The 27,760-nt window shown below is 33.7% G+C and overlaps 3 protein-coding genes across 5 annotated transcripts; all 3 read right to left on the bottom strand.

Annotated features, from left to right (window-relative positions):
- Positions 1-2,173: 2,173 nt before the first annotated feature.
- On the bottom strand, positions 2,174-6,798 carry LOC115715971 (serine/threonine-protein kinase BSK2). The gene is made up of 10 exons (XM_030644650.2): positions 6,446-6,798; positions 6,142-6,368; positions 5,757-5,892; positions 5,228-5,361; positions 4,925-5,030; positions 4,383-4,468; positions 4,067-4,255; positions 3,823-3,981; positions 3,087-3,200; positions 2,174-2,705 (listed from the first exon to the last, which is right to left on the bottom strand). The coding sequence occupies exons 1-10, from the start codon at positions 6,513-6,515 to the stop codon at positions 2,454-2,456; spliced, it is 1,473 nt and encodes a 490-aa protein (XP_030500510.2). The 5' UTR covers positions 6,516-6,798; the 3' UTR covers positions 2,174-2,453.
- A 3,695-nt stretch (positions 6,799-10,493) lies between these two features.
- On the bottom strand, positions 10,494-15,668 carry LOC115715972 (serine/threonine-protein kinase BSK2). 2 transcript variants are annotated; one of them, XR_004011496.2, is made up of 11 exons: positions 15,213-15,668; positions 14,903-15,126; positions 14,415-14,550; positions 13,870-14,003; positions 12,962-13,067; positions 12,660-12,745; positions 12,338-12,526; positions 12,077-12,235; positions 11,558-11,671; positions 11,070-11,379; positions 10,494-10,728 (listed from the first exon to the last, which is right to left on the bottom strand). XR_004011496.2 is itself a non-coding variant. In XM_030644651.2 (10 exons), the coding sequence occupies exons 1-10, from the start codon at positions 15,280-15,282 to the stop codon at positions 11,128-11,130; spliced, it is 1,470 nt and encodes a 489-aa protein (XP_030500511.1). In that variant the 5' UTR covers positions 15,283-15,668; the 3' UTR covers positions 10,494-11,127. The 2 variants fall into 2 exon arrangements, 1 of the variants encoding a protein (XP_030500511.1); XM_030644651.2 differs by having other exon boundaries at positions 10,494-11,379.
- Positions 15,669-22,322: 6,654 nt separating this feature from the next.
- Positions 22,323-27,330, bottom strand: LOC115717238 (putative pentatricopeptide repeat-containing protein At2g02150). 2 transcript variants are annotated; one of them, XM_030646211.2, is made up of 4 exons: positions 24,367-27,330; positions 24,075-24,243; positions 23,410-23,560; positions 22,323-23,280 (listed from the first exon to the last, which is right to left on the bottom strand). In XM_030646211.2, exon 1 carries the CDS (start codon positions 26,848-26,850, stop codon positions 24,556-24,558), a length of 2,295 nt encoding a protein of 764 aa, XP_030502071.1. In that variant the 5' UTR covers positions 26,851-27,330; the 3' UTR covers positions 22,323-23,280; positions 23,410-23,560; positions 24,075-24,243; positions 24,367-24,555. The 2 variants fall into 2 exon arrangements, with proteins under 2 accessions (XP_030502071.1, XP_030502072.1); XM_030646212.2 differs by having other exon boundaries at positions 22,323-22,882; positions 24,367-27,329.
- Between the last annotated feature and the right edge of the window lie 430 nt (positions 27,331-27,760).

The raw sequence follows: 27,760 nt of genomic DNA, 5'->3' as shown, positions 1-27,760 counted from the left end.
ATATCAAATAAAATCCATAAAAATATCAATTCAAATATTTTATGCTCGTAAGTAATAACATACTTATTTTTGAAATATATATATATATTCTTATTTAAATATCCAAAATACTAACAAAACTTATCATTTAAAAAAAAAATTAAAACAAACTTATCAGAATATATTTTCGATTTTTTTTCAAATTTGAAAGATAGAAGCGATATCATTCATTAAAAAAATAATTAAAAATGAATCAAATTTCTAAAATAAATTCAAATAATTATAATAAGTTCTCTCAAAAAAAAATATAATATGAAAAAAAATTCTAAATGATAATTAAAGAGATTATTTCGGATAGAGATAATAATTATAATAATAATAAGAATAGGATTTAACGAATCCTTACCTATATATAGATTTTACCATATACTAAATACACTCACATTGATTATCATCACCTATATATAATTATATATATTTATATATATCACGTAAACATATATAGTTATAATTATTTTTAGTTTTATTAAAAAAAAATTACTATGACGAAAAGAAAGCAATCCAACAATTCAAATTTTGATATGAAGAATAATAGAAAGGATAACATAGAGAAAAAAGAAGTTAATGAAGAAGCTGACATCATTGAGAATCGTCATCAAATTATTTGTATTAATACTCTAAAAAAGAACAAGATGAAAAAAGATAATTCCTACTTTAGGGCTTTTACTGGAATTAGTTATCGTCTCGATGGAAACCCAATAACCAATACACCATTAATTCATGATGAATCAAGTAGTAGTGAATCTAGTGATCAATTTAAACCATTTACTGGAAAAAGTTATACATTGATGGAACATGAAAATTGTACCACTAATAATTCTAGTTCTTTGGTCACCATTGAATGTCTATTTAAGAAGATGCGACTATAGTTAGTTTGATTCATCCATCTTCTTAGTCTTATCTGATAGATTAGGGCTATTAAGAGAAAAGAAGTTTTAGGGTTAGGTTGAAATTTTTTTAGGGTTTTGAATTGAAATTTATATAAATATATTTATATATGAAGATCATCTTTTAATCACCTTTTGAATATTTTTGGTTGATATTGTTATTTATGATGTTTTATTTATTTATTTTGAAATGATATTAATTTTTATTTTCTCATAAAAAATCTTTAACAACCATTCTTATCTTCTATGCTAGGGTTTTCTATAACCCTTTTCCAACCAAGCCATCTATGTGATTGTCTATCCCAACTTTTCCTTCGTATTGTGATTCTCTTCTTTGGAGTCATTCTCCTTGGGTGCGGGGATGAGAGAGTGTTGGGACCGGGGACTAGGTTTGTTGGCAAAGGTGACCTTCGATGGGGACGGGGTTTCCTTTTTCGACTCGGCTTGGGTGGTGTAGAGTTGTGTTATGGGCTGTTGATATAGACATGGCTGGTTGAGGTGTTTAGGAAGTAGTTGGTGGATGGGTGGGGTGGGTTGAAGTGTTTAGAAAGTCTAGCCTTGTCCGACGCAAAAATACCATTTTAGAGTAGTGCAATAATGGCGTTGCAACACTACTCTGCTATTGCTCTAGTAGTAGGGTTAGTTTAGCTCTCCATATTCAGATATGGGAGAATCCCAAATTTTTATAAGATAGGCATAAATGATGCATGTAGTAACAATTTAAATTTTGACAATGGAAACGATTTGAAGACAATCAAAGTTAATTCTCCACCCTAAAAAATCATTCAAAACTAAGAACAACTATAATTATTTTCTGTTCCAAACAAATTATTAACCTTTTTTATCTCAAATTGCCATGTTCTATTTGATTAAAACGCAGTGCTTAATGCTCATAACAGTCTTTTAACCAAATAATCTAACAATTTAGCACCTTAAGTTTAATCTAATAAAAATATTAATTTTCATAGAGATGAGTTAATCCCAGCAACAAATCCTGATTCATTGATCATATTCTTCATCACTAATAATCAAAGTCAACCTTTGATTGCACCACCACCACCAAAAGGGTTCAAACCATTTACAGGGATAGATCAGAGATTACAGATACTTGTAATTCTCTGTGTTTATTTTCTTCTCTTTTAATATGTTTAGCTAAAAATGAATCTGCTATAATTGTAACTTTTCAAAATTATTAACAGCTCAAGAAACTTTTACTAAGTCAATTTTTTCCACCATTGACATTTCGATAACACAAGAGCAAGATCATCTGGTATTTCAAAGAAATCAACTAATAAAAACATAATATTTAACAACTTCATCTATAGATGAGTCTATTATACATAGCTCAAGCCTCTGTTACTACTGACTAATTTACTAAGTATATAGACAACCTGATATTTAGCATAATTTTCTCAAGAGAACTAACCTCTATTACTTGCATTTCATTTTTCTCTACTTCACTTCCTATTTCGATCGACAAAGTTAATGAAAAAAAGGACCTGTTTTGTTTGTTCAAAAGACTTGCGTTTAGCTTCGCCAGCTGTTCTGCCTCCTAGTTTCGAAGGCTGCTCCATCGTTGAGCATATCCTGAGCATCAGTCTCCATTCCAAGCTTCGATAGTGCCAGAGCCTGCAAGTAGAATGCAGTTGGCCACTCGGGTATGCACACTTGGGCCTGCATGGCGTCTCTCAAGGCAAGTTCTGCTTGATCGTTCATCAAGTATGAGAAAGCTCTTCTAACAAAGACAGTAGCTGAAGGTGCAGCCATCATACCTACTAACTGTTTATTCCAATAAGATTGAAATGGAAGTTTCAGCATTTGCATAGGGCAATTGAATATAATATTGAATAAAAAATCAGCCCACAGAAAGCTCCAAGCACATCTCACAAGATAGAGCATTAGCATCACGATGAAGTGTCACCCTATACTTGGTTGCGATTTTTTATAATATTTATTACAGTAAAACAAGTGGGACCCGATATTGAGTTGCATCAATAGTAATGTTACACTTCACAAGGGTGCTAAGTATACAAACTACTTTTCATTATTGGCTCGGCTAAATATCAAAACCTTACCATGCGGTATGGTCCATACCCCTTTTGTAGAAACCAAAAAATATATAAGATAACCAGGTCTGATATGAGAAAAAGAAACATCTACCTTCGAATAATACTCAATTGCACTCTTGAAATCCTTGTCCCTAAAAGCTATATCCCCAAACCTCTTGGTGTTCAGCATATCTTGCACTTGTTGTGTCCATTCTTGGAATGAAAGCTACATATGATAACAAAAGTATGAGCAAAACTCAGTGAAATTTATTCAGGACAGGAATACAAACCACCAATCATGAAGAAATCAGCAAAGATGATTGAAATTGGAGACCAACATAATCTAGAAACAAATTATCAAAAGCTACCTTTCCTTCTTCGTAAAACGTAATCCCTTTTTATTAAATAAAGTTCTCTCTCTTATTCGAAAGTAATAATAATAACAAAAATCACACTGCAGGGACATATTTGTTATAGTCAGATGTTTTACCGACGCCACAAGACCATGACACTGCCAAGTGTTGATGGAGAAACTCTACTAGATCTAACATAAACCAAGCGATCTATTCCTCATAATCCAATCCTTTTGTTTTCTTTAATTCACAAATTACTGCACATTGATTGGCTCGAGTGCATAATTCACAAGTCAGGTTTAAGTTGTTGTATCTATTGTTTGTTAAAATGAGCTTGGGCCATTTATGCACACTAATAAGCACTCCTCCTGTCTCTATTCTACTATCTCTTTCCCTTGCCTTTTGCTGGGATCTAAACCGTTAAATTGGATACGTGTTTCAGTTGTAGCGATACCAGAAAAGGGGAAAGCACAGAAAAATTACAGTCTAGGATACCTCATTTTCTGCCCCTTCTTCATCTTTATAGCCTGTTTTGAGCAAAATATCATGAACAGCAGTTAGATCCATCTTCGTGCAAGCCTGCCCAAGGGGAGAGAGAATTGTTTGCAGCACAGCCATATATTTAGGTAGACCCATTAGAACACGAGAAGCCACCTTGACAGAGCAATAATACTGATCAGATAAATCCTCATAGAACAAATTAGCAGGCTGGTAGAACGAAAAAAACACAAAAATCAACCTCTTTCTGCTTTTGAAGTGGTCCCACTGCTGTGAGAAGAAACTTAGTATCCGGTCTGTTTCTAGCCTCAGACTGGAGACATTTTGAAGCAAGCTCAACTAATTTAGTCGCATCATCATTCTCATACTGCCCTTCCAACGATGAATCCATTAAAGACAGTACACTTTTCCCTCTTATTATGTCCAATGCCTACAAAGACAACACTTTTCTATTATTTCCATATATGAAATAGAAATGTCGAGCCGATTGCAAAATCCATAGAAATTAGTCTTACGAAGTGAGGAAATGCAACAAGAAGAAAATAAAGGCAACATACATGGCTTGGAGGAATATGTTTTCCACTCAAAAGATCTAACAGAACAGTTCCGTAACTGTAGATGACACTCTCTGGGATGACTCTGCCTGCATGTATTTGACTGATCAATTTCATAGACATAGTTAAGGATTGTCATCTTTCTACTGGGTAAACACTTGTTGAACTCAGTTAAGTAAAATTTCATGTGATTCAGTATGCATAAACAGAAAAAAAAAACAAAAACTACATTCACATATTTCTTAACATAAATGAAGAGAAGCAAAATAATTTTCAATCGCTACATATTCTATACCTTAAAGTGGATATTGGTCAAGAAAATAAGTAATAACTATAATATCAATATCAACACTAAATAATTTTAGTAATGACTAAATTCATTCTAGGTAACTCAAATAGCTGATCTTGCTGAAGAGCAACTGTCGATTTCTTAAGATGTACGTGTCCCCATCCACTTCTTTAAATGTGTGTAGTTTGATTATTAAACATGAATATGTGCAGCAAACTTGATTACACAGTACACAAATTATGAGAACACACTTTACCTGTGCGTACAAACTCAGGTGGAGTATAAGCTAAATTAGTACTGTAGCTTTTACCATCTCGACTATTTTTCATGAGGCCAAAACTAGACAACCGAGGGTCACCATCCTGGAAAAAGTGCATAGATTTGTTATATTCTAATCACAGCTTACAACATGTTCGCCCTTGAGGTCACAGTAGTCATTTGCACATACATGTAGTTAATAATTCGAAAATGCAACAAAAAAGAAACTAACTAAGAATCATCCAACAACACTTTATAGAAATAAAGTAAAATAAAAACACAGAAAACATTCGTTACGTACCTCATCAAATAGGATTCTATACGCATTTAAATCATGATAAATCTTTTGGTTTACTGCATTGCAATGGTCAAGGGCCCGAGCAATATAGTAAGCAACTCTAACTCTCATTTCCCATGGCAATGGTTGCTTGTCCCCTATGACAAAAGATGTAATAAGTTATCTATGAAATGAAATAAAAACTTTATACAAAGATAACAGTTGAAGAATACATGTTAAGTTGAAAAAAGACTCAAATACTTAGCAACAGTAGATTTTATACCAAAACAAGTATCTAAAATAAGCCTCAAACATTCCTAAATATACTTCTTCTCCACAGTGGAAGTCCTAAATTATACTTGAAAAAGAATGAAAGAAAAAAGAAAAGCAAAAGGAGAAAGAAAAAGAAAAGTCTATCTTGTTTACATAAAAGTGGGGGCAAAAAACAAACTTTAGGAGTAAATTAACCAAAAAAGTAGCAGAAAACAAAAAAAAAGGAAGTGATAAGTTTTTCTTTTTGGCTGGAAAGAAAAGTGATCAAGTTAATTCATACAATGAAAGAGATGTTTGGACAAAGTATCATTGGGCATGTACTCAGCAACCAAGAGTCGTTCATCTCCTTCAGCACAGCAACCAATCAGATTCACTAATCTCTTATGCCTCACCTTACCAACTCCTGCTGCCTCAACCTGATCAACAAAATTCAACACCTTTAAACAAAAAGCAAAAACCCCACCTGTTTGTTTCCCGAGAAAACAAACTGAGAAAAAATAATCAATAGCATAATATCCCATTTGAGTTCAAAACAGCAACAAAAATACTAAAAAACCAACTAAGAAAACACAAAAATAATGACAAATGTATAACTAGAACAACCCCCAAGTACTAAAGTCTAGTCCTTTACCACAAACCAAAGAGAATTAAGCAAAAATTATTACCACAAAGTGATGAGCATCAGGCCATGACTGCTTAGAGAAGCGTTTAATAGCAACAAAGCGATTGTTCTGAAGTTTCCCTCTGTAAACCACATTGGGAGCTTTCTCACCGCTCTCGGAGACAATAAAGTCGGTACTGAACCCATTTGTGGCCTTTCGAAGCTCGTTAAGAGAATACTCTTTAAACACCGGAGATCGATCCTCTTCCTCCTCAACTAGATTCCCATTTGCTTCAAAAATCAAAAACCCATTAAGCAAGTAATCTCAAAAACCCCTGAAGAAGCAAAAGAAGAGGAAAAGTGAAAACCTTGGTGGGAGTTAGAAGAAGGGTCGTCTGGGGAGTGAAAGTGGGTGGTCTTGGAGTGGAAACAACCCATGTGAGAGAAATTCACTTCACTTAATTCTGTCTCAGCATAAGTAGAGTCCAAAGCTCCATGCCTATCAACATCAATTCAAGATCAAGATCAAACAAACAAAGAAAACCCAAGTAATGGTGACTGTAGTGGGCCAGAAGAGTTGACTGATCATACGACTAAGTCTAGTATTTTGATTTGAGGGGTTGGTCTTGTAACACTATAACACTCTCACTATTCACTAGACACTATCCCTCTCCTGAGAAGAGATCACAACTCTAAACACACTTCTCTAGCGTCATGTTTACTTATGGGCAATATTTGTTTACTTTGGAAGGTTAAATACTATTTTAGATTTCGTGTTTTGTAAAAATTATTAATTGAAATTTTTATTTTGTTAAATAATAAAATAGACTTTATATTTTTTAAAATAGTAAAAATAAGACCATGAATTTAATTTTTAATAATTTTATTTTTTAATAAAATTAACTTAACTTTAAGACAATTTTTAACACGAACAGTTACAGTAAATGTAACTAAATTTATCATAACATCTCTAAATCAAATTATTATTAAGTTTTATTTTGATAAAAAATTAGTTTAGGGTCTTATTTGTACAATTTTAGAAAGGGTAAATACCATTTTGGACCCTGTGTTTTGCAAAAGTTACAGATTAAACCCTGTGTTTTGTTAAATAACAAAATGGACCCTGTATTTTCTAAAATAGTAAAAAAAGGACCCTGAGCTTAATTTTTGATAACTTTTTTTTAATACAACCAACTTGAAGACAATGCTTAATACGAACAGATACAAAAAAATGTAAACAGTTTTGTCATATAGCACTTTTAGATCGGATTATAATTAAACTTTATTTTGACAAAAAATCAATTCAGGGTCCTATTTGTACTATTTTAGAAAATACAGGGTCCATTTTATCATTTAACAAAACACAGGGTCCAATTGGTAACTTTTGTAAAACAGAGGGTCCAAAATAGTATTTACCCTAAAAATACAGAGTTTATTTTATCATTTAACAAAATAGAGAGTCTAATTAATAACTTTTGCAAAATACAGGATCCAAAATAATATTTATCCTTCTTAAAATGAGAGAAATTACTGAGATTCACACCAAATTATGGAAAGAATAAAGCTAATGTTAGAGCATTTATAATTTTATAATGATGTTATAAAAAGTGTGTATTGCTATATATTTAAGAAAATGTGGTATATTGCTATATTATTACTACTCTAATAGTATATTTAAGAAAATGTGTTATATTATTACTCTAAAAGTGTGTTAAATTTGACACATGCTAAAAATTGTATTAAATTAGATACAAAATATATCATTGTGTTAAATTTAGTCTAAAATAAATATACTTTTTTATTTAGTATAATGTCTCACATTATTATGATTAATTGACATTTACTAAACTTTACCTTTTTTATTTACCATATTACCATTATTTAAATAATAAAAGAATAAAAATTAATAACTTTTGTATATTCTTAATAAAATATTAAATGACCATCAATATAATCAATTATATTTTTTCTTATTTTACATCTTGTGTGTTGGAAAATAATTGTAAATAGTGGGTCAAATATAGCACAAATTCATTTTGGTATCAAATTTAGTACAAATTTTATATCTTCCATTAGAGATAGTCTAAAAAATATTGGAGCATCTCCAATAGATATATTATAGAAGCAAATAAGTGATACAAAGATATAAGATATCTCACTTAGAAAAAAAAAAAAATATGTTACAATAGTGTGCTAAAAGGTGATGTAAATTTGGCACATAACAAATGTTGTGCCAAATTTAACACCACATTTGCTATGTACCAAATTTCCATCACCTCACAATTTTATGGGCCTCTCGTCTCCCTCACACGCTAGAGGCGCAACTGGTCCTCCCTGACCGTGTCCTTTCAGCAACCCAAAATGTCAACCTTGCATGCTTTTTTAGCTAATCCGCGAGTGCCACGTGGCACTGCCTCACCCAAACCATTCAGTCTGAGGTGACACGTGGCACCCAAGTTTTAACTATTGGATAATTATAGTTTTACCCGATGCAATTTGTAATAAGTTTTAATTGTGCATTAGTCCTTTCACCTTCTTATAAATAGAAACTTAGGTTTTTCAAAATTCAATACAGTTTCAGACAGAAAAATCTAAAGAAAACACTCAAAGCGCTCAGTGTTAGTTTACCGTTTTTTTTAATTAATTTTCTTATGGGTTTCTAAGTTTCCTTATTATTAAGGTGGACGATGAAACCTAATATATTTAATTAAGTATTTATTTTTATTTTGATTCTCAAAACAATATATGCTTATGATTTTTGCTTCTTTAAATAATTTTTTTTTTTATTTTTAATATCACGTATTTTTTATAGTTCGAAATTATTAATGATTGGTTCTACATTTTATTAAATATAATATTCATTGATTTTATGTATTAGCATTAAATTGTTTAACATTTAATGCTTAAAAGTTATGATTTTAAAGTAAAGAAAAATCTATTTTTATTATAGAATAATTAGATTGATTGTTAATTAAATTATGAGAATCAATATAAACATAAAAATTTATATGCTTATTAGTAATTCTCCCCCCCCCCCTCCCTCCCCGAACTTTGACATGTACTAAATTATATCCCCTGAACTTTTTTGGTCGTTAAAAATTCCCCCTGAACTATTGAGATTATTAGATTTAAGGACTTTTGTCTAATTTTAGTAAAAAAATTCTAACATGGATGAAAGTTCAAGGGGCATGATTTAGTACATCTCAAAGTTTGAGGGCATAATTTGGTAGATATCAAAGTCTGGGGAGCATTGTTCAGTACATAAACAATCACTGAAACAGTAAAATTGAATGAAATTAGACAAAAGTCCTTAAATTTTAATAATATCAATAGTTCGGGGGGAATTTTTAACGGCCAAAAAAGTTCGGGGGGCACGATTTAATACATGTCAAAGTTCAGGGGAAAAAATTAATAATTAGCCTAATTTATATATACAGTTAAGTGGATTCTGAAATCTTAATAATTCTCTCAAATATCATTGAAAATATCTGAAACTGTTAGTTTTACTGTTAAACACTTTACTTTATTTTGTTACCAAAAATCTCACTATTTTCGGATTTAGATTAGAGTTTTAATAATTTAGATTAAAAATGTACTTTCTTCGATCTCACAAAATTCTTATGAGTTCGACCTTGTTCTTCACAATCTTTACACTATAATAAGAATATGTACGCATGCGAGTTGATAAATGTAAAACGTATTGCACTCTCGCGGGATCGCGACCCTTTGTCCCGACCATTGTAGCACGTGTGTCGCCCAAGGCATAAGGGGCATGATGACTTGACGTCATCCTCACTTTCCTCCGACTTATCACTGGCAGTACAGGGTTCCAAACTCAATGGTGGCAACTAAACACGAGAGTTGCACTCGCACCAACAACTATATATGATAACTCAAAATTATATATTTTCAACAATTTTAATAAATGTATTTTTGATAATAAATTTATAAATAAATATTTCATTCTTCCATTTAAATTATCATTAAATTTAAAGCATATTTACAAAATTAAAAAAATAAAAATAAAAAATAAAAAATAAAAAACAATCCTATGAACATGGATTATTTATTCAAGGAAATAAATATTATTTTATTTTCATTCAATTTCATTTCATTACTTTTAAGTTTCAACCTAACACCATCTTGGTATTAATTTATAAAATCGACTTTTTCTTCGTATTTTTCCAATGTAGGAAGGCAATTTTAACGACTTCCAAATATTGAAGAGTAAATATCATTTTTAACCTTTTGTTCTATAAAAATTATCAATTCAACTCTCTATTTTGTTAAATAATAATTCAAATTTTATATTTTTCAATTTTTTTTTAAAAAAACCTCTACTCAAATCTTGTCAAATTAGAACATAATAATAACTTGATTAGAAGCATTGTGATCAAACTAGTTACATTTTTCACATTTATTCGTAATAAAAATTAGTTTCAAATTTAATTTACTATTTTTAAAAATACAAAATCTAATTTATCATTTATAAAAACAGAGAATCCAAATGATAAATTATGCAAAATACAAGGAACAATGATATTTATCCAATATTAAACTTGTAAAATACATTGATTGATGTTGATCTCATCTCCAAAACCAAAACAGCCTCTATGCCTATCCACTTAACTCAATGATGCAGCAACAAAACCTAATTCCAAGTATAAAATATACATCAATAATTCATACTAGAAAAGTTGTACTCTAGACTAAAAGCAAAACAAATAACAAGTTAGAATACAGCAAAAACTATAAATGAGTTTCTAAATCATTATCACATAGCAACATAAGTAAAGGGAAAGTTCGAATCTCCACTCCCCAAAGTCAAAAAACATAAGTATAACGAAACGAAAACGAAAACATGTGTATGATATTTTTGTCAATTTTGCCTTATGGGTTTCAGTGTCACAATTCAAAACCGCTAATTCCAAACCAACCAACTTACTAGAAAAATTAATCGGATTTAGCTTGGTTTTTAATTTGAATGAGTACCTTTCCACAATCGAAGAAATTTCGAACACCCCCTACTATTGATTCACAAGACATGAGTTTAACTGCGCCAGCTGTTCTGCCTCTTTGTTTCAAAGTTTGCTCCGTCGTTGAGCATGTCCTGAGCATCAGTCTCCATTCCAAGTTTCGATAGTGCCAGGGCCTGCAAGTAGAATGCAGTTGGCCACTCTGGTATGCACACTTGGGCTTGCATGGCGTCTCTCAAGGCAAGCTCTGCTTGATCATTCATCAGGTACGAGAAAGCTCTTCTTGCAAAGACAGTAGCTGAAGGTGCAGCCATCATAGCTACTAACTGTTTCTCCAACAAGTTTGAGATGCAAGTTTTAGCATTACAAGAAAGAAAATATCCAACAAACTCGTGCAAATCGAACAATTTTTAAACTATCTGATTCGCCTAATATCTGATTCTCACCACTCATAAGACCATTATCATTGTAGAAACATATAAGTCTAAAAGGAGAAAGAAGCACCTTTGAATAATACTCGATTGCACTCTTGAAATCCTTATCCCTGAATGCAATATCCCCAAACCTCTTGGTGTTAAGCATATCTTGCACTTGTTGTGTCCATTCTTGGAATGAAAGCTGTGCATGTTAAGCATCATATGAGCAAAACACAAAGCAAAATTGATCAGGGCAGTATGAAAAAGTAAATGACCTGAGTTTCGTAAGCAAAACAATCCAAAATCAAACTCTATTGTATTTTGAGTTACATTCATACAAGAATCTTTGTTATAATCAGCTTTGTCATGGACGAACACAAGACCACTAGAGCAGCCAATCCATTCCACATTAACCTCTCTTTCGGTTCTTTATTTCACAAATTTAGCACCCCTTAATTGACTTGAGTGCATATTCAATAGCTAAGTTTATCCCGGCACACTTGTTAACTCTACTCATTCACTATTTTTCGACAACTTAATAAACTATGTTTGAGTTGTAGAGAAACCACAAAGGGGAAGAATGCAAAGAAAATACGGCCTAGGATACCTCATTTTCGGCTCCCTCTTCATCTTTATAGCCTGTTTTAAGCAAAATATCATGAATGGCAGTAAGATCCATCCTTGCACAAGCCTTCCCAAGGGGTGATAACATAGTCGGAAGCAAGATCATATTTTTAGGTAAGCCCATTAAAACATGAGAAGCCACCTTCACAAAGGAATAATTATAATTAATAACATTACAGGATGCGGTGTGAAACAAGTCCTCATAGAACAAATTAGTGGACTATTAGAAAACATAAAATTTCACCTCTTTCTGCTTTTGAAGTGGTGCCACTGATGTGAGAAGAAACTTAGTATCAGGTCTGTCCCTAGCCTCGGACTGAAGACATTTTGAAGCAAGCTCAACCAATTTAGTCGCATCATCATTCTCATACTGCCCTTCCAATGATGAATCTATTAAACACAGTACACTTTTCCCCCTTATTAAGTCCAACGCCTGCATTTACAACATTTATTTTCATCATGTCAATAAATGAAATAGAATGTCATATCAATCACAAAATCTGTTTAATAGAAATTAGTCCAGGAAGTGAAAAAATGCGACATGAAGAAAACAAAAGGCAACATACATGGCTTGGAGGAATATGTTTCCCACTTAAAAGGTCCAATAGAACGGTTCCATAACTGTAGATGACACTCTCTGGGATGACCCTGCCTGCATATATTTGACTATGATCAATTTCATAAATATGAGTATGAACTTTCATGTTTCCATTGATCAGAACAGTTATCAAAGATTAGCATGAAGAAATAAGACCAAATTATATTTTCACGTGAAGCGAAATAGCGACATGCAGAATACTTATTTTACCAGTTTTGCAGCCTTAAATATGTGAAATTTGACCATTGTAATAATTTTGAGAAAACTTACCTGTGCGTAGAAATTCAGGTGGAGTATAAGCTAAGTTAGTACTGTAGCTTTTACCATCTCGACTGTTTTTCATTAGGCCAAAACTAGACAAACGAGGGTCGCCATCCTGTAAAATGTTCACAACTTATGTGTAATCCAAAATCACAATAAGAGCTTACAACCTGTTTTGAGCTTCAGGCCATAAATTTGCCATGTACCCAATTTTATTTGCAATAAATGCAGATGACTAGATTAAGAAATGTGAGAGATTAAGACATTAGAAGCTCAAACTCGAATCACTCATGACCTGTGAACAAGGCAACGACAGCCTCATGTAATGTGAGAGAAGAAAAGACTCTAAAGAACAGTATATTCCTACCCCATAATTGAAATGTAGAGAAGACTCGAAACAACATGGATCTAACATTATGCACACAACTGAATGCGAAAAGCTTGCTCGAAATATAAGTGTTTGGTCAATGGCAAAAAAAATGTTGACTATTTTATTTACTAGATGAACCAGTGGTTGTAAGAAGCTCAGGCATGTTTTAAGTTAAAAAACTACATATGCATAAATGCTTCTCTGGATCTATGTAGGACCACAAAGAAAATGACCTTGTAGCTTATACTTTATAATGCTATAAAGAAAGCACAAACATGTGGTACAACTGATTGGACCACACTGAGAATGAATACCTCTTGCTGAAGGAGCAAGTCAAGTATAATAAAACAGGCATAAATAACAATAACTGCACCAGGAATAAGTGATAAATTTAAGCAATGAAAGCAAAAGAATAAGCTTTTTCATGAAAGCTGACACGTCTGAACGGTTATAAATGTCTTTGGATTCAAAAAAGCAAAATAAAAGGAAGCAGCATAATTAGGCAACTGTACTAACAGAAAATTTAATGACAACATTTACAACATACCTCATCAAAGAGTACTCTATAGGCATTTAAATCATGATAAATCTTCCAGTTTTCTGCATTGCAATGGTCAAGGGCCTGAGCAATATAGTAAGCAACTCTAACTCTCATTTCCCATGGCAGTGGCTGTTTTTCCCCTACAACAAACGATGCTACAAATATCAGTATGAAAACAAGAAAACTAAATTCTGGACAGAGATGCAGTTAAATAATAAATACAAAGTTGAAAAAAAAAGGACTCAAAATAAATAGCAATGGAAGAATTTACAGCCGCATTTATGCACTTAGTCGATACTGTTATCCAAACAATGCATTAAACTACACTCATGTGAGCCAACCTTTATCTTAAAAGGGCACATTTATCAACAGTAAAAGTCCTAAATAAAAATATACTTGAGAAGTGTTAGGCCTTCACAAAGAAAAAGAAAAAGACAGAAAAGTGAAAACTGAAAAGACAAACTTTTGGGGTGCATTTATTTCACCAAACAAAAGGAACTAAAAACAAAAGAAGTGATTGAGTTGAGATTGAGATTGAGATTGAGACATACAATGGAAGAGATGCTTGGACAAAGTATCATTGGGCATATACTCAGCTACCAAGAGTCGTTCATCCCCTTCAGCACAGCAACCAATCAAATTCACTAATCTCGTATGCCTCACCTTCCCAACTCCTGCTGCCTCAGCCTGATTAATCAAACTCAGTACCCTTTTAAGCAAAATGCAAGAAGGCCCCATGCTTGTTTACCAGGAAAACAAAATAGGAAAAATTAATAGCTTAAATCTATATGAAATGTCCCATTTGAGTTCAAAACCAGAAGAGCCCAGATTTTTTTTCTTCCTCTTCTAGTTCATATCTAATGCATCGCCTAATACTAAAAACACAAAAAAGAGAACAATGTATAAAACTCAAACGACCCAATTACACTTCTTTCCACAAAAAAAAAAAAAAAAGGCAACAACTTTTCTTTTCCTTTCTCTTTCACTTTCTCAGCAACCAATCAGAAGAAGAAAAAGAAAGTGTAGTCTCTTCTCTTACCACGAATTGTTGAGCATCAGGCCACGATTGCTTGGAGAAGCGTTTAACAGCTACCAATCGATTATTCTGAAGCTTCCCTCTATAAACCACATTGGGAGCTTTCTCACCACTCTCAGAGACAATATAGTTAGTACTAAACCCATTTGTAGCCTTTCGAAGCTCGCTAAGACCATACTCTTTAAACACCGGAGTTCGATCCTCTTCCTCAACTTGATTCTCATCAGCTTCAAAACCCAAAAAACAAAATACCCATTTAACAATCAATCTCAAAAACCCAAATAAGAATACTAAGAATCAGAAAATAAAATACCTGGGTCGGGCTGAGCAGTGGGGTTATCAGGGGAATGGAGGTGAGTAGTCTTAGACTGAAAACAACCCATATGAAAGAGATTCACTTTCTTCACACTCTCTCTGTCTCTAACTCTATATCTCGCTCGCTTTCTCTCTCTCTGTCTCTACACAAAACCCATTGTTTTAGAGCTATTTCAACATCAAAGCAGAAAAGAACAAAACTTGAGTGGTGGGGTGGCTAATACAGTTGACTGAGTGAGGAGACCAGTAATTGAAAAATGGTTTGAGTCACACAGTGATGAGTAGTGAGTGAGTGTGTTAAGGGTGGATTTTCCAATAAAGTGAGTGCCTTTGAGGCTCTTTCTCTCTCTTCTCTACAAAGTACCACTAGTTACAGACAAGCAGATTAAGAAGAAGATGAAGAAAAGGACTTTAAAATGGGAGAGTGACCGAGTCAGAGAAAGTGACTAAGTGAGTAAGAAGTGAATCTTTAAGGGTAGAAAAGAAATAAAACAGAAAGAGTAGGGACCCACTTGCAAAATACAAATGAATGAATAAAAAGGAAAAGAGAAAGGTCACATGATAGGTCTATGATGAGCCACGTGCCACTTCCTTTTAGTTTCACTTTCAAACTAAGATATAATTACATAACATACATAAGGAACAAATTTTGTTCTCTTCTCTTGGGTTGTATCTTGTATGTATTATGTCACTTTAACTAACTGTTGGATCAAATTTATTCTGTTTGAGTATGTATTATGTTCACTTATATATCTGTTTATTTAATCATTATAAATTAAAGTCTTCCAACTAAATTTATGATTTGTAGACTTTAATGGGTAGGTTTTAAGTATTATTAGAAAATTAAAACCTATTTGTCGGTTTTTGGACTGGGTGGGTTTCAAGTATAAATGTGTACTCTTATTTTTTAATATATAATTTTAAAATATACTTTAGCCAATTATGTTTTGTTGAACAAGGCTAGTGCTATGTGGATTGGGGTTACTCCTCCTTGTGCAAGTCTTGCTATTGAACGAGACATGCTTAATCCTTTGTAAGCTGTAATGTGATTTTGATTTCAAAAAAAAAAATAATATATATAATTTTAAAATAATAATAAAAAGATCTTTTACTTTTACATTATATAGATTGGAGTTATTCTATTGGTTCAGAGAAAAAAAAGTTTAGTTGTCGTGAGGACTTAAGTAACCCTATGAGAGTCTTTCACACGTCCATTGTGACCATTAGTTTTCTGGTATCTTAGGTCTTTGTTTTGGTTTTGAAGGTTTGGTTTTCATGGCAACTAGAAGTAGTACAGTTGATGAGTTAGCAGCAAAGAAGTAATCTTGCAGTGGAGGCAAAGGAAGAGACTAACGATGAAATAGTAGAAACTGTGAATGAAAAAAAATGAGAAAGAAAAGGAAGACTTGTGTGAAGAATAAGTCGAAGATTATGAGGAATGGATGGTTGAAGAAGAAAGACCAGAAGGTTTTATAGATAAATCAATAGTGGGGAGAGTATCTGTGAAAAAAAATAATATAATGTTAACTTCTGAAGGACTTCCTTTGGAAGAATGGGAAAATTCCCTAAATTGTGATACAAAAATCTATAAAGGAGACACTATGAGCACTACTATGGGTTTTATAGTTGCTACTAGCGTGGAAGCAAACAAGGTGATAGAGGAGGAATTATGGATGTACAAAGGGGGGATGATGATAGTGGAGAAGTGACTATAATCAATGGAATGGGAAGATGCTAAGTTGGATGGAGTTACATGCTAGGTGTTAATAGCATAAATTAAATTGGTTTGTTAGACTTGGTTGTTATAAGTTGTTAAGTTCTTGTATTCAACTAACTGTCAGAATGTTAGTTAAAGATTTTGTTACAATTAGTTAAGCACTCATTAAGTGTATAAATAATCATCGTACTCATTTACTTCGATCAATGAAATACATTGTCTTCTTCTTCATTTTCCATACTCTGTTTGTTTGAAAATCAACTTGGTATCAGAGCTCACGGTTGCATCAATGGCCTCATCCTCCTCCGATGTTGCAGCACCTCATTCTGTTATTCCAACCACAATGTTTGTTCTACCTCTGCAATTAAATTGAGACAACTATTTTTTTTGGAGATCTCAAGTTCTCCCTGCAATCAGAGACCACAATTTGGAAGGAATTTTTCTCAACCAGAATCGACCTCAACCAAGAATTCGCTAAGCTCCTGAATCAACAACAATGGTAAGCAATCCTGAATTCAATAGATGGATGCGCTTAGATCAATTCCTTTTGTCGTGGCTAATGTCAACTATTTCTGAATCTATAATTGGACATGTGGTGAATTGTGCGTCTGCCTCTAAAATCTAGACCATACTCGAACAATTATTTGGAAATGCATCTCAAGCTCACCAAACTCATCTGATGAATCAACTTCAATCAACCAAGAAAGGCTCTTTAGCCATTGATGAATACCTTCTCAAGATGAAAAATCTTGCAGATGGTCTTTCTGCAGCTTGAAAGCAAATTACAGAGGAGCAACTCATTCTTTATGTTCTTGCTGGTCTTGGAACAGGGTATGAAGTTGTTGTCGTAAACTTAACCTCAAGAGAAAGACTCACTCTTGCAGAGGTTCAATTCATGCTTCAGAATTATGAAATTCGCAACAAAGCAAATCTAGCACACGCTACCATTGATCTACATGGAGCTACAACCAACTATACTCAATTCAAGAAAAATCAATCTGGCCCTCTTAACCCTAATGGAAGAGGTGGATCCAATACTTTTTGAGGTCATGGCAGGACCTCCTATGGTGAAAGACAAAACAATGGTGGTGGCAGAGGCTACTCAAACAACAATTGACTTGTGTGTCAACTTTGTGGTCACATTGGCCACACAGCTCAAAAGTGTTATAGAAGATTTGATATCTCTTACAATGGTCTTGATGAGAACAATGCCAACTAAGGTCCAAATCCACCCAAAGCCCTTGTTGCTTCAAGTGGAACTCATGATGATGATGCCTGGTATCTTGACAGTGGTGCCTCTCACCATGTCACCCAAGACAGTGCCAATCTTCAACAACAAAACTCCTACAAAGGCAAAGAAAAGATTGTAGTAGGTATTGATTCTTCTTTCTCTATAGATCATATTGGTAATAGTACTTTAGCTGCAAGAAAGTCTCTTTATCTAAAAAATATTTATGTTCCAGCCATAACAAAGAATTTAGTAAGTATTTCTAAATTTACTCGTGACAATAATGTCACTGTTGTTTTCATTCATAATTTGTGTTTTATCAAGGACAATCACTCGAGGATCCCTCTTCTTTAGGGTGCTCTTAAAGTTGGCCTTTATCAAATCATCCCCAACTTTTTCACAATGCTACTGATTCCTCTTCTTCAAGTTTTCCAACTACTATCACTAAGAATAATTCCTTGTACCAAGCAAATACACTCTATACCGCCCCTTGTAATAATGCTAGTAATACTGTTGTTTCCTCTTCTGGTTCAAGAAACTCTCAACTTGTAAAACGGTGGCACAATAGACTTGGCCATCCAAATAAATAAGTGCTTAATAAAGTTCTCAATTTCTTGCATATTTCTTCTACTGATATGCCTATTTGTCATGCCTATCAATATGGAAAATTACACCAGTTTTCTTTTCACTCTTCAAATAACAGAACTAATGCTCCTTTTGAAATAGTTCACACAGACCTTTGGGGACCCTCCCCTCACCCTTCACCTGAAGGATTTAAATACTACATATGTTTCATTGATGATTTTACAAAATTTTCTTGGATTTTCCCTCTTATTGCAAAATCTGAAACAACCACTGTGTTTAAACATTTCAATAGCTATGTAGAAAGACAATTCAATACCAAAATTAAATCCATTCAAGCTGATTAGGGCAGAGAGTATAGACCATTAAAACCTATTCTTTATGATCTTGACATTATTTTCAAACATCCATGTCCCCATACACATTAACAACAGGGTAGGGCTAAGAGAAAACATAGACACATCACTGACATGGGTCTTACACTCCTAGCACAAGCACAACTACCTCTTTCTTTCTGGTGGGATGCCTTTGTCTCATCTACATATCTAATAAATAGACTCCCCATACAGAAAAATCAATATGTATCCCCTTATGAAAACATGTTTCAATCTAAACTAGATTATAGTTTCCTAAAAACATTTGGTTGTGCTTGTTTTCCTCTACTTAGACCATACAACAAACATAAATTTGATTTTAGAACATCAATATGTGTCTTCCTTGGGTATAGTCCTTCTCACAAAGGCTATCGATGCTTACATCCTTCAGGCAAAATTTACATTGCTAGAAGTGTTACATTTGATGAAGCCTGTTTCCCATATTCTGAGCTATTTCCCCCAAAGTCTGTCTCACCACCTGTTGTTACTACATTACAGCAAATGCCTATACCAACTAGTGCAATCTCTTGCCCTAATCCACCAACAACAAATACTTCTGCTCATCAACCTCTAGCCAACCCCACGCCAGAACCCCGACAACAACCTCCCACCATTCAAATCTCCCATTCACATAGACCTTTACCAACAACAAGTAGCTGTCATCAAAGTTCTGTACCAATTTAGAACTTAAATCTTATAGACACTGCACCCCAACAGACTAAATCCCAAACCAATCCTGTCTCAACTACTCAGCCCTCACAATCATCTCATAGCATGACAACTAGATCAAAATAAGGCATATACAAACCAAAAGCACTTACAGGTGAATTACAATATGAATGTTATCCTACATAACTAACATCTCTCAAGATGGCCTTAAATAATCCTCTCTGGAATAGGGCAATGGGTGAGGAATATCATGCCTTAAAAAGAAACAACACATGGGCTCTAATTCCTTACCATCATGGAATGAATGTTATAGAAAATAGATGGGTCTATAGAATCAAACTAAAGGCAGATGACACTGTTGAGAGAGATTAAAAGCTCACTTAGTTACAAAAAGTTTTCAACAAACTATTGGGGTAGATTACTTTGATACTTTCAGTCCAATTATCAAAGTTAATACCATTTGAATTATGTTCACATTTGCAGTAATCTATGGTTGGAAAATACAACATATAAACATTAATAATGCCTTCCTAAATGGTGACTTGGATCAAGTTGTTTATATATATGCAGCAACCCAAAGGCTTTGAAGATCCCAGCTACCCACTTATGTGTGCCAACTCAAGAAAGCCTTGAATGGCCTAAAATAAGCACCCAGGGCTTGGTATGCCAAGCTAAAAATAGCTCTATTGTCACAGGGTTTTATCAATTCAGTTTCTGATAGTAGCCTATTTTCCAGCTACAAAAATTGATAACTTCTACTAATCTTAGTATATGTAGATGATATTTTAATTACAGGTGCAAATTCAACAGATGTTCACAAAGTTATCACTGATCTTCAGTCCAAGTTTGCCCTGAAAATTCTTGGGACAGTGAACTACTTCCTTGGTTTTCAAGCACACAAAACTGGAGACAAGCTTCTACTATCCCAGTCACAATATGCTCTTGATATCCTAAAAAGAACCAATATGGATACATCTAAATCCTGCACTACACTCATGTGCCATGGCTACAAACTTTACACCTCAGACAGTGAGCTATTTTCTGACTCAACTCTTTATAGAAGCACCATTGACTCCCTGCAATATCTCACCGTAACCATACCCGACTTAGCCTTCTCAGTAAACAAGCTAAGTCAATTTATGCAAAATCTTACTATTGCTCACTGGAATGCTTGTAAAAGAGTCCTTAGATATATCAAAGGTACTCTACAACTTGGCATTATCTTTACACAAGCAACAGATCTCAGTATAGAAGCCTTTTTAGATGCAGATTGGCCCTACAATTTAGATGATCGAAAGTCAACAATTAGGTTCTGTGTTAAACTTGGAGGCAATCTTATATCATGGAGATCAAGAAAACAAAAATTAGTGGCCAAATCTAGTACAGAGTCTGAGTATAGGTCCTTATCCACTACTGTCATTGAAGTGGTTTGGACTATCTCTGTCTTAGAGGAAATTGGAAACAATATAGTTGGCAAACTGACTATCTGGTGTGATAATCAAGAAGCTCAACAATTGGCATCTAATCTAGTATTTCATTCAAGAACAAAACATATTGAGGTCGATGTTCACTATGTTCGAGAGCTTGTAACACAAGGAAAACTCATTGTTTGTTATTACCTACTGAAGAACAACCAGCTGATTTGTTTACCAAACCATTAACTCTGCCAAAATTTAACTTCTTATGTCACAAACTGTCTCTGGGAACTTCCCACTCCAGTTTGAGGGGGGATGTTGATAGTATAAATGAAATTGGTTAGTTAGACTTGGTTGTTATAGGTTGTTAAGTTCTTGTATTCAACTAACTGTTAGAATGTTAGCTAAAGATTCTGTTACCGTTACTTAAGCTCTCATTAAGTGTATAAATAACCATTGTACTCATTTCCTTCAATAAATGAAATACAATGTATTCTTCTTTATTTTCCATACTCTGTTTCTCTGAAAATCAACTCTAGGTGAAAGTGTATGGTTTTCCCACCAAAGTTCTTAACCAGTGTGTCTTTGTAATTACTTTTGTGTGAAGCAAATTCTCAAAGTGAAGAAGGTGAATAACAACCTTCTGAGAAGATTTTATCTAAATCTTGCATTGGAAGGAAGCAAGCACTGCTATCTTCGAGAGAAATTTTTTACAAATCTTGCATCAAAATGGAACAAGCATTCATCAAGTAATTTGAAAAGAGTTCAAACATTTATAACTTAAGGAGATTTATTTAACTAATAAGAGTATATCAAACTTGCAACAAAAACAGTAGAGAGAATCTAAGTTTTGTTTAAGTCAATTACTTTGTACTTTTAAAATCTAACTAATAAATCTTATCTTTGGGTGTAGCCTCGTAAACTAGTAGCAATTTATAAAAATTACAAATACCATATATAATTTTGAGCATTCTTTATTTTATGTTTATTTCTATCTTCTATTGATAAATTACTTAAACATATCAAGTTTCTGTATCTATGTAAACATTTTTGTAACATAACAACAATTAATTATTTAAATTTTATAATTAAGTTATTAATCATGAAAATCGAATTTAAGTCATTAACAAAAAAAATAAAGTTGTATAGAGGAAGGTGGTAACAAGAACAAGCTGGTGTTATTACATTAGACTACAAACCCTTCTCTAAAGAAGCTGGTGTTGTTGTGATCAACATTACTCATAGTAAGTGGTACTATACACAATGGTATTCTATATCTATTCTGTCACAAAGAGAACAGAAATAATTAAATCTGTTTTGCCTTTGTAAGTTATTTTATAAAATAAAACGAATTTTATTCGAGGAAGCAAAATCACCTAAATATTGAGTACTTGATAGGTGGGACTATGCAACAAGAAAAAATCAGATACAGAATCTTCAACAGGAACCCTTAGAAGGAATCTTAAAGCACTATCCGCAGCTTGATGAGTAAACTCTCAAAATACTTACATGAGAAGCAGAAATGACAGAAACATAAGGTAACAACCTGTGGAAGGTAGCATTGGAATCAATAGAGCTCACAGCAGCAACCTCGATAACACAATCCGGTTCTTGGTATTTGGATTGGAATAACGCAGCATGAAGGTCGGCCCTTGTCTGTACTTCTACATGCTTCACACTATGCTGTCAACATGTTTTTAAGTTCAGAAGCAAATACTTGACTCACAAATATACATGGTGGGAACCAAGATTAGGTCATTAGTAAATCGTGCAGCATAGTTTCAGTACAATGGAATGGGGATTTGAACCGCTTCCACCTCCGAAACACACTCACATTCCCAACCACTTGAGCTAGCCTGAAGTGGCGGAAAAATAATCATCCATTTAAGTCTATAGGCACATCTAACTTAAGTATAGCTATTGGACCTTCCATTTTATCCATGATCAAAAAATCTTCACTTGGTACAAACTATATTGACTTTTTAATCCAGACATGTATTCAACTCTAAACCGCTGCCCAGAAATTTACAATTACAAAATACTTTCCACAAATCTTCATCCCAATTCGAGGAGCAAAAATCCTAATTAGCCAAAAAAGATAATAAAAAATTGTTATTTTCGCTCTATGTATAGGGAATGATGTATGGCTGCACTATTACTTGAGAGAAAAAAGATAAACAGGGGAACAAAATGGAAATAAAAGATCTTACCCATGTGCAATCACTGATTGAAATGTCATGAGAAGTGTAGAAAGATTGATTTAGTATTCTTTCTTCAGTTCTTTCAGAAATTGGGAGAAGGCTGAAAATTGCACCTCCATGATTGTTATTCACTAGAACGGCCATTGGTTTCGGTGATGTCCTGCACACATTGTAAATTATTATTGAAGAAGTTACAAGATAGTATGTTGTATTTGTTATTACTAGATATGCTATGTAAATAAATTGAACATCAAATGGATAACAAAATTAAATATAATGATGACAACTTTAAATAGTCACATTCTCATTTCAATATATAGAAGATGATAAGAGGGTTAAAACTAGGGGAAATTTATCAAAACATAAATTAAATAAATAAATTACAAAATTATATCCCGACCCTGAAAACAGACAGATAAGATCCCTACCTTTGCTTCAAAAGTGCCAAGCAATTGGTCTCATGAAGAAAAGAAACATCTCCAATTACACAAAGGACCAGAATAATAACACATAAATATGAAACTGTCTATAAAGAAGCCATGTAATAGCAACAAATTGATTTCACAATGATTTTCTCAAAATCGGTCTCCACTAAGGTCCCAATGGATTGTCCGCCCTGATTTCTAGCAGAGTCGTGAAAAACATTCTATAAATAGGATGCATAAGGAATTTACCTGTTTTTTGCATCCTACTGCAACGCCATCACCTGCAGCATCTACAACCTCCGTTGCATTGGAGTTCATCTCAGCCATTGCTCATCAGAACAAAAATCAGGTCTTTATGTTGACAGAGCACCCCATCATGAATCAGGATTCAAAATTCACTTCAAAGGGCAGAAGCGTCCTGCAGTTCGACATGATACAAAATTAGAACATGGGCACTAATGTTGCCAAACTACAAAAAGGAAAAACCTTGGATATAATGAGACTTCTACTGTAGTAAGATGTCTGGAGAACAAAACTGCACCTGCCAATATAAGCTTTTACTTGTTTGTGATTTCCATTGATGTGCAGCATCATCATAAGTAGCTTTATTCTGGCACAAGCCAGAAACCAATTTGAAATCTTCTCTGCCTGGGGTCTTTGCACTCTCAATTTTGGGAGGGCAAATATGCGATGTTGCTTAGGAAAAGTTGTGAATTGCATTCAACTGCTCTCAAGTTCTAGCATCAGGAACTGTATAATTGCTTGTCCCCTTAATTAAACCCCTTTGTACCAACTCATTTTGCAATTCAGCAGCTTCAACTACATTCCCTAAGTCATGGTATTTTTTCACTAGACAAACACATAAGATCTCATCAGGAAGGATACCTTTCTCAGTCATTTCATCAAGCCATGCTTTTGCTTGTTGCACTTGACCACACTCCGAAAAACCCCATATCAATGATGTATATGCATGAAGATCAAGATCCATACCCATTTCAATCATCCTGTCACGCAAATTCAAAGCTTCTTGAAGATTACCATGTTTCAAGTTTCCATCAATTAGAGTGGTGAATGCAGATCTATCAGGTATTATGCCCTTTTCTAGCATTTCATCGAACAGCTTCTCAGCTCCCTCGACGCAATCATTTTTACAAAACCCGTCCATTAAGGCTGTATAGACTGCAACATTATGTTGCAAACCAATTTCAACCATCCTAGCAAAATAGTTAGTTGCCTCCTGGACCAAACCATTTTTGCACAAGCCATCGATTAATGCACAATAAGTTACAACATTCACCTCAATTCCGCAGTCATGCATTTCTTGCAAAAGAGAGAGTGCCTTCGTAGTCTTACCTGCCTTAAAATACGCATCCATAAGAGTAGTATATATGTAATGATTTGCACTTAGACCAGAACTCTTCATTTCACTGACCACAAGCTCAGATGTGTCAAGTTCACTTTGGCTGCACAAACCCCAAATAATTGTTCCATATAATAACAAATCAGGTTTAATATTTTTCTCCTTCATTTCTTTCAAAGTATCCATAGCTTTCTCCATATTCTTAGCCTTAATATACCCATGAACAAGGGCAGAATAAATTGGTAAGTTGGGAGTTAGCCCAGCCTTCAGCATCTCCATAAAGACTTCTTCTGCTTCCTTTATCTTTCCATCCTCACAAAGGCCATTTAATAAAGCAGAATAACCAACAATATTCAACTTAATTTCTGCATTTAACATCTCATTTGTCAGCTTCAATGCTTCAGTTAAATTACCTGCTTTACAATTTGCATCAACCAAAGAAGTATAGGTATATTCATTAGGATATAGACCAACTCGTCTCATGTCCACAAAAAATTTAAGTGCTTCTTGCATCATCCCTTCTTTACAAAAGGCATCAATTAGTGTACTATAAGTCACAACATTTGGTTTCAAGCCATGGATCTTCATCTCATGGAGATACTTCAAAGCTCGAGGGAGTTTTCCCAATTTACAAAAACTATTAATCAAAACATTGAAAGTTATTACATCAGGCTCACAACCTACATTTTTCATTTCTTCATATAAACAAACTGCTTCCTCTAATTTCCCAGCCTTTCCAAACCCATCTATAAGAGAATTATAAGTCACAATATCAGGCCTCAGGCCCCTGTGTTTCATTTCTGCAAACATACTTCTAGCACTGTCCATATCCCCTTCTTTGCACATGTAATTAATCATTATATTATATGTGAAAACTGAAGGGTTAATCCCAGCCCCAACCATGTCCTTGAAAAACTTCTTCGATAAGTTAGCATTTCTTGAATTCGAAATCCTACGCAAAAATTCATTACAGGACCGAGTTTTTGGCAAAACCTTAAACCTCCTCATCTTTAAAAAACACTGGTTTGCTTCCTCAAACATTCCCAACTCAACCAAAACACTAAACAAGGCATCAAAAACTCCGAATCCAGGAACACAAACATTCCTAGTTGACCACAACACATCAAAAACATCACAACCCGGCAAAACCCAGCTCAAAGAGACCAGTTCTTTCAAAATCTCACTGGCCTGAACATACATTCTGGCACAAAAGAGAATGTGAGCCAAAATGCAATAAGACTCAGTAGTGTGGCAAAACCCAGTTCGGTTTCCAACCCATTTAAACAATTTCAAAGCCAAAAATGGGTACTCTTTCAATTCAACCAAAAACTTAGAAACCCAAATGGGCGCCACAGCCGAATGAAACAAGGTAACAAACTTAGGATCATTCCAGCGGTCTTGTTCAATTATTTTACGCAAGTTCTCCTTATCTAAATCTTCAAGGAAAGAACTAGGGTTCGATTTAGTTGAAAAGGGTAAACGAATAACAAGTAGAAAACTGGTGAAAAAAACCAAAGGGCAAGCTACAATACAACGGTCGGATGATAATGCTGGAAGAAAATTGGAAGTAGGAGGATAATAATGAAGGATCGGAGAGAAAGGGCTTACTCGAATTGAAGCTCTGGAAGCCATGGTGATTAGATTATTGCGCAGAAAGAAAAGCATCCTCAACAAAAAAGAGGAAAATGAAGAAAAAGAAAGGAAGAGCAGCTTCAGTTGGCTTCATTTTTCAAAGTGCTTCGATGAATGAGGAGATTGAGATTGAGAATAACACCATTTCTGCGTGTTCATAACGATTTTTTGTGAGTTTGATTCGATAAGAAGAAGAAGAAGAAGAAGAAGAGTGACTATGTTCGAAAATGATTCACTAGGGTTTATGCAGCGGTTTAAGCTTTTTATTTTTCTTATTTTATTTGTTTTTTTTTTTTAAAAAATATCATTAGTAATAATCAATATGTTTTTTTATTAAAAATAATAATCAATGTTTTTTATGGCTTCTTCTTTCGGTTATTATACTTTCGAAATCCACAATTAAAACTCACGAAAACTACCTCCCACCTATAATTTTCGCCATCTTCTTCTTCTAACTACTGTACCTTCTTTATTAGTTTTTTTTATATCATCTTCTGCTTCTCCATCTCCATTGCCAAAAAAAGCTTCAATAATAGGTCATAAATCAGTTGTTACCAAGGCTAAAGGGAAACGCCTAATCATCGATGATGATGATGATTCCGATTTTACTCCCCCGTGGGTAAAAGTGGTTATTGTCTAGTGAAGAAGAAGTCGAAGGTATCTTTGCCTGAAAAAAATTTCAACGCTGACGACCAGAAGGGGAAGAAGAAGTCAACTTCAAAGCAACTCTAATCAAACTTTAATACAACAGTTATATCTATTGCGAGCCAACTAATATAAAACCACAAAACAACATATTTAATACAAACGAATATTACAACAATCGTGTTTTATCTATTTAAGTTGTGTATTTGATAATTTCGAGTCCTATTTTTATAATACTATGATATTGTAGTAGCAAAATTATTATTCAACTAACGTGTAACTTAATTGCAACTAAAAT

Source organism: Cannabis sativa, chromosome 5 (assembly GCF_029168945.1).
Source record: "Cannabis sativa cultivar Pink pepper isolate KNU-18-1 chromosome 5, ASM2916894v1, whole genome shotgun sequence".
NCBI classification, from domain to species: Eukaryota; Viridiplantae; Streptophyta; class Magnoliopsida; order Rosales; family Cannabaceae; genus Cannabis; species Cannabis sativa.
This window is presented reverse-complemented; position numbering and strand designations above follow the sequence as displayed.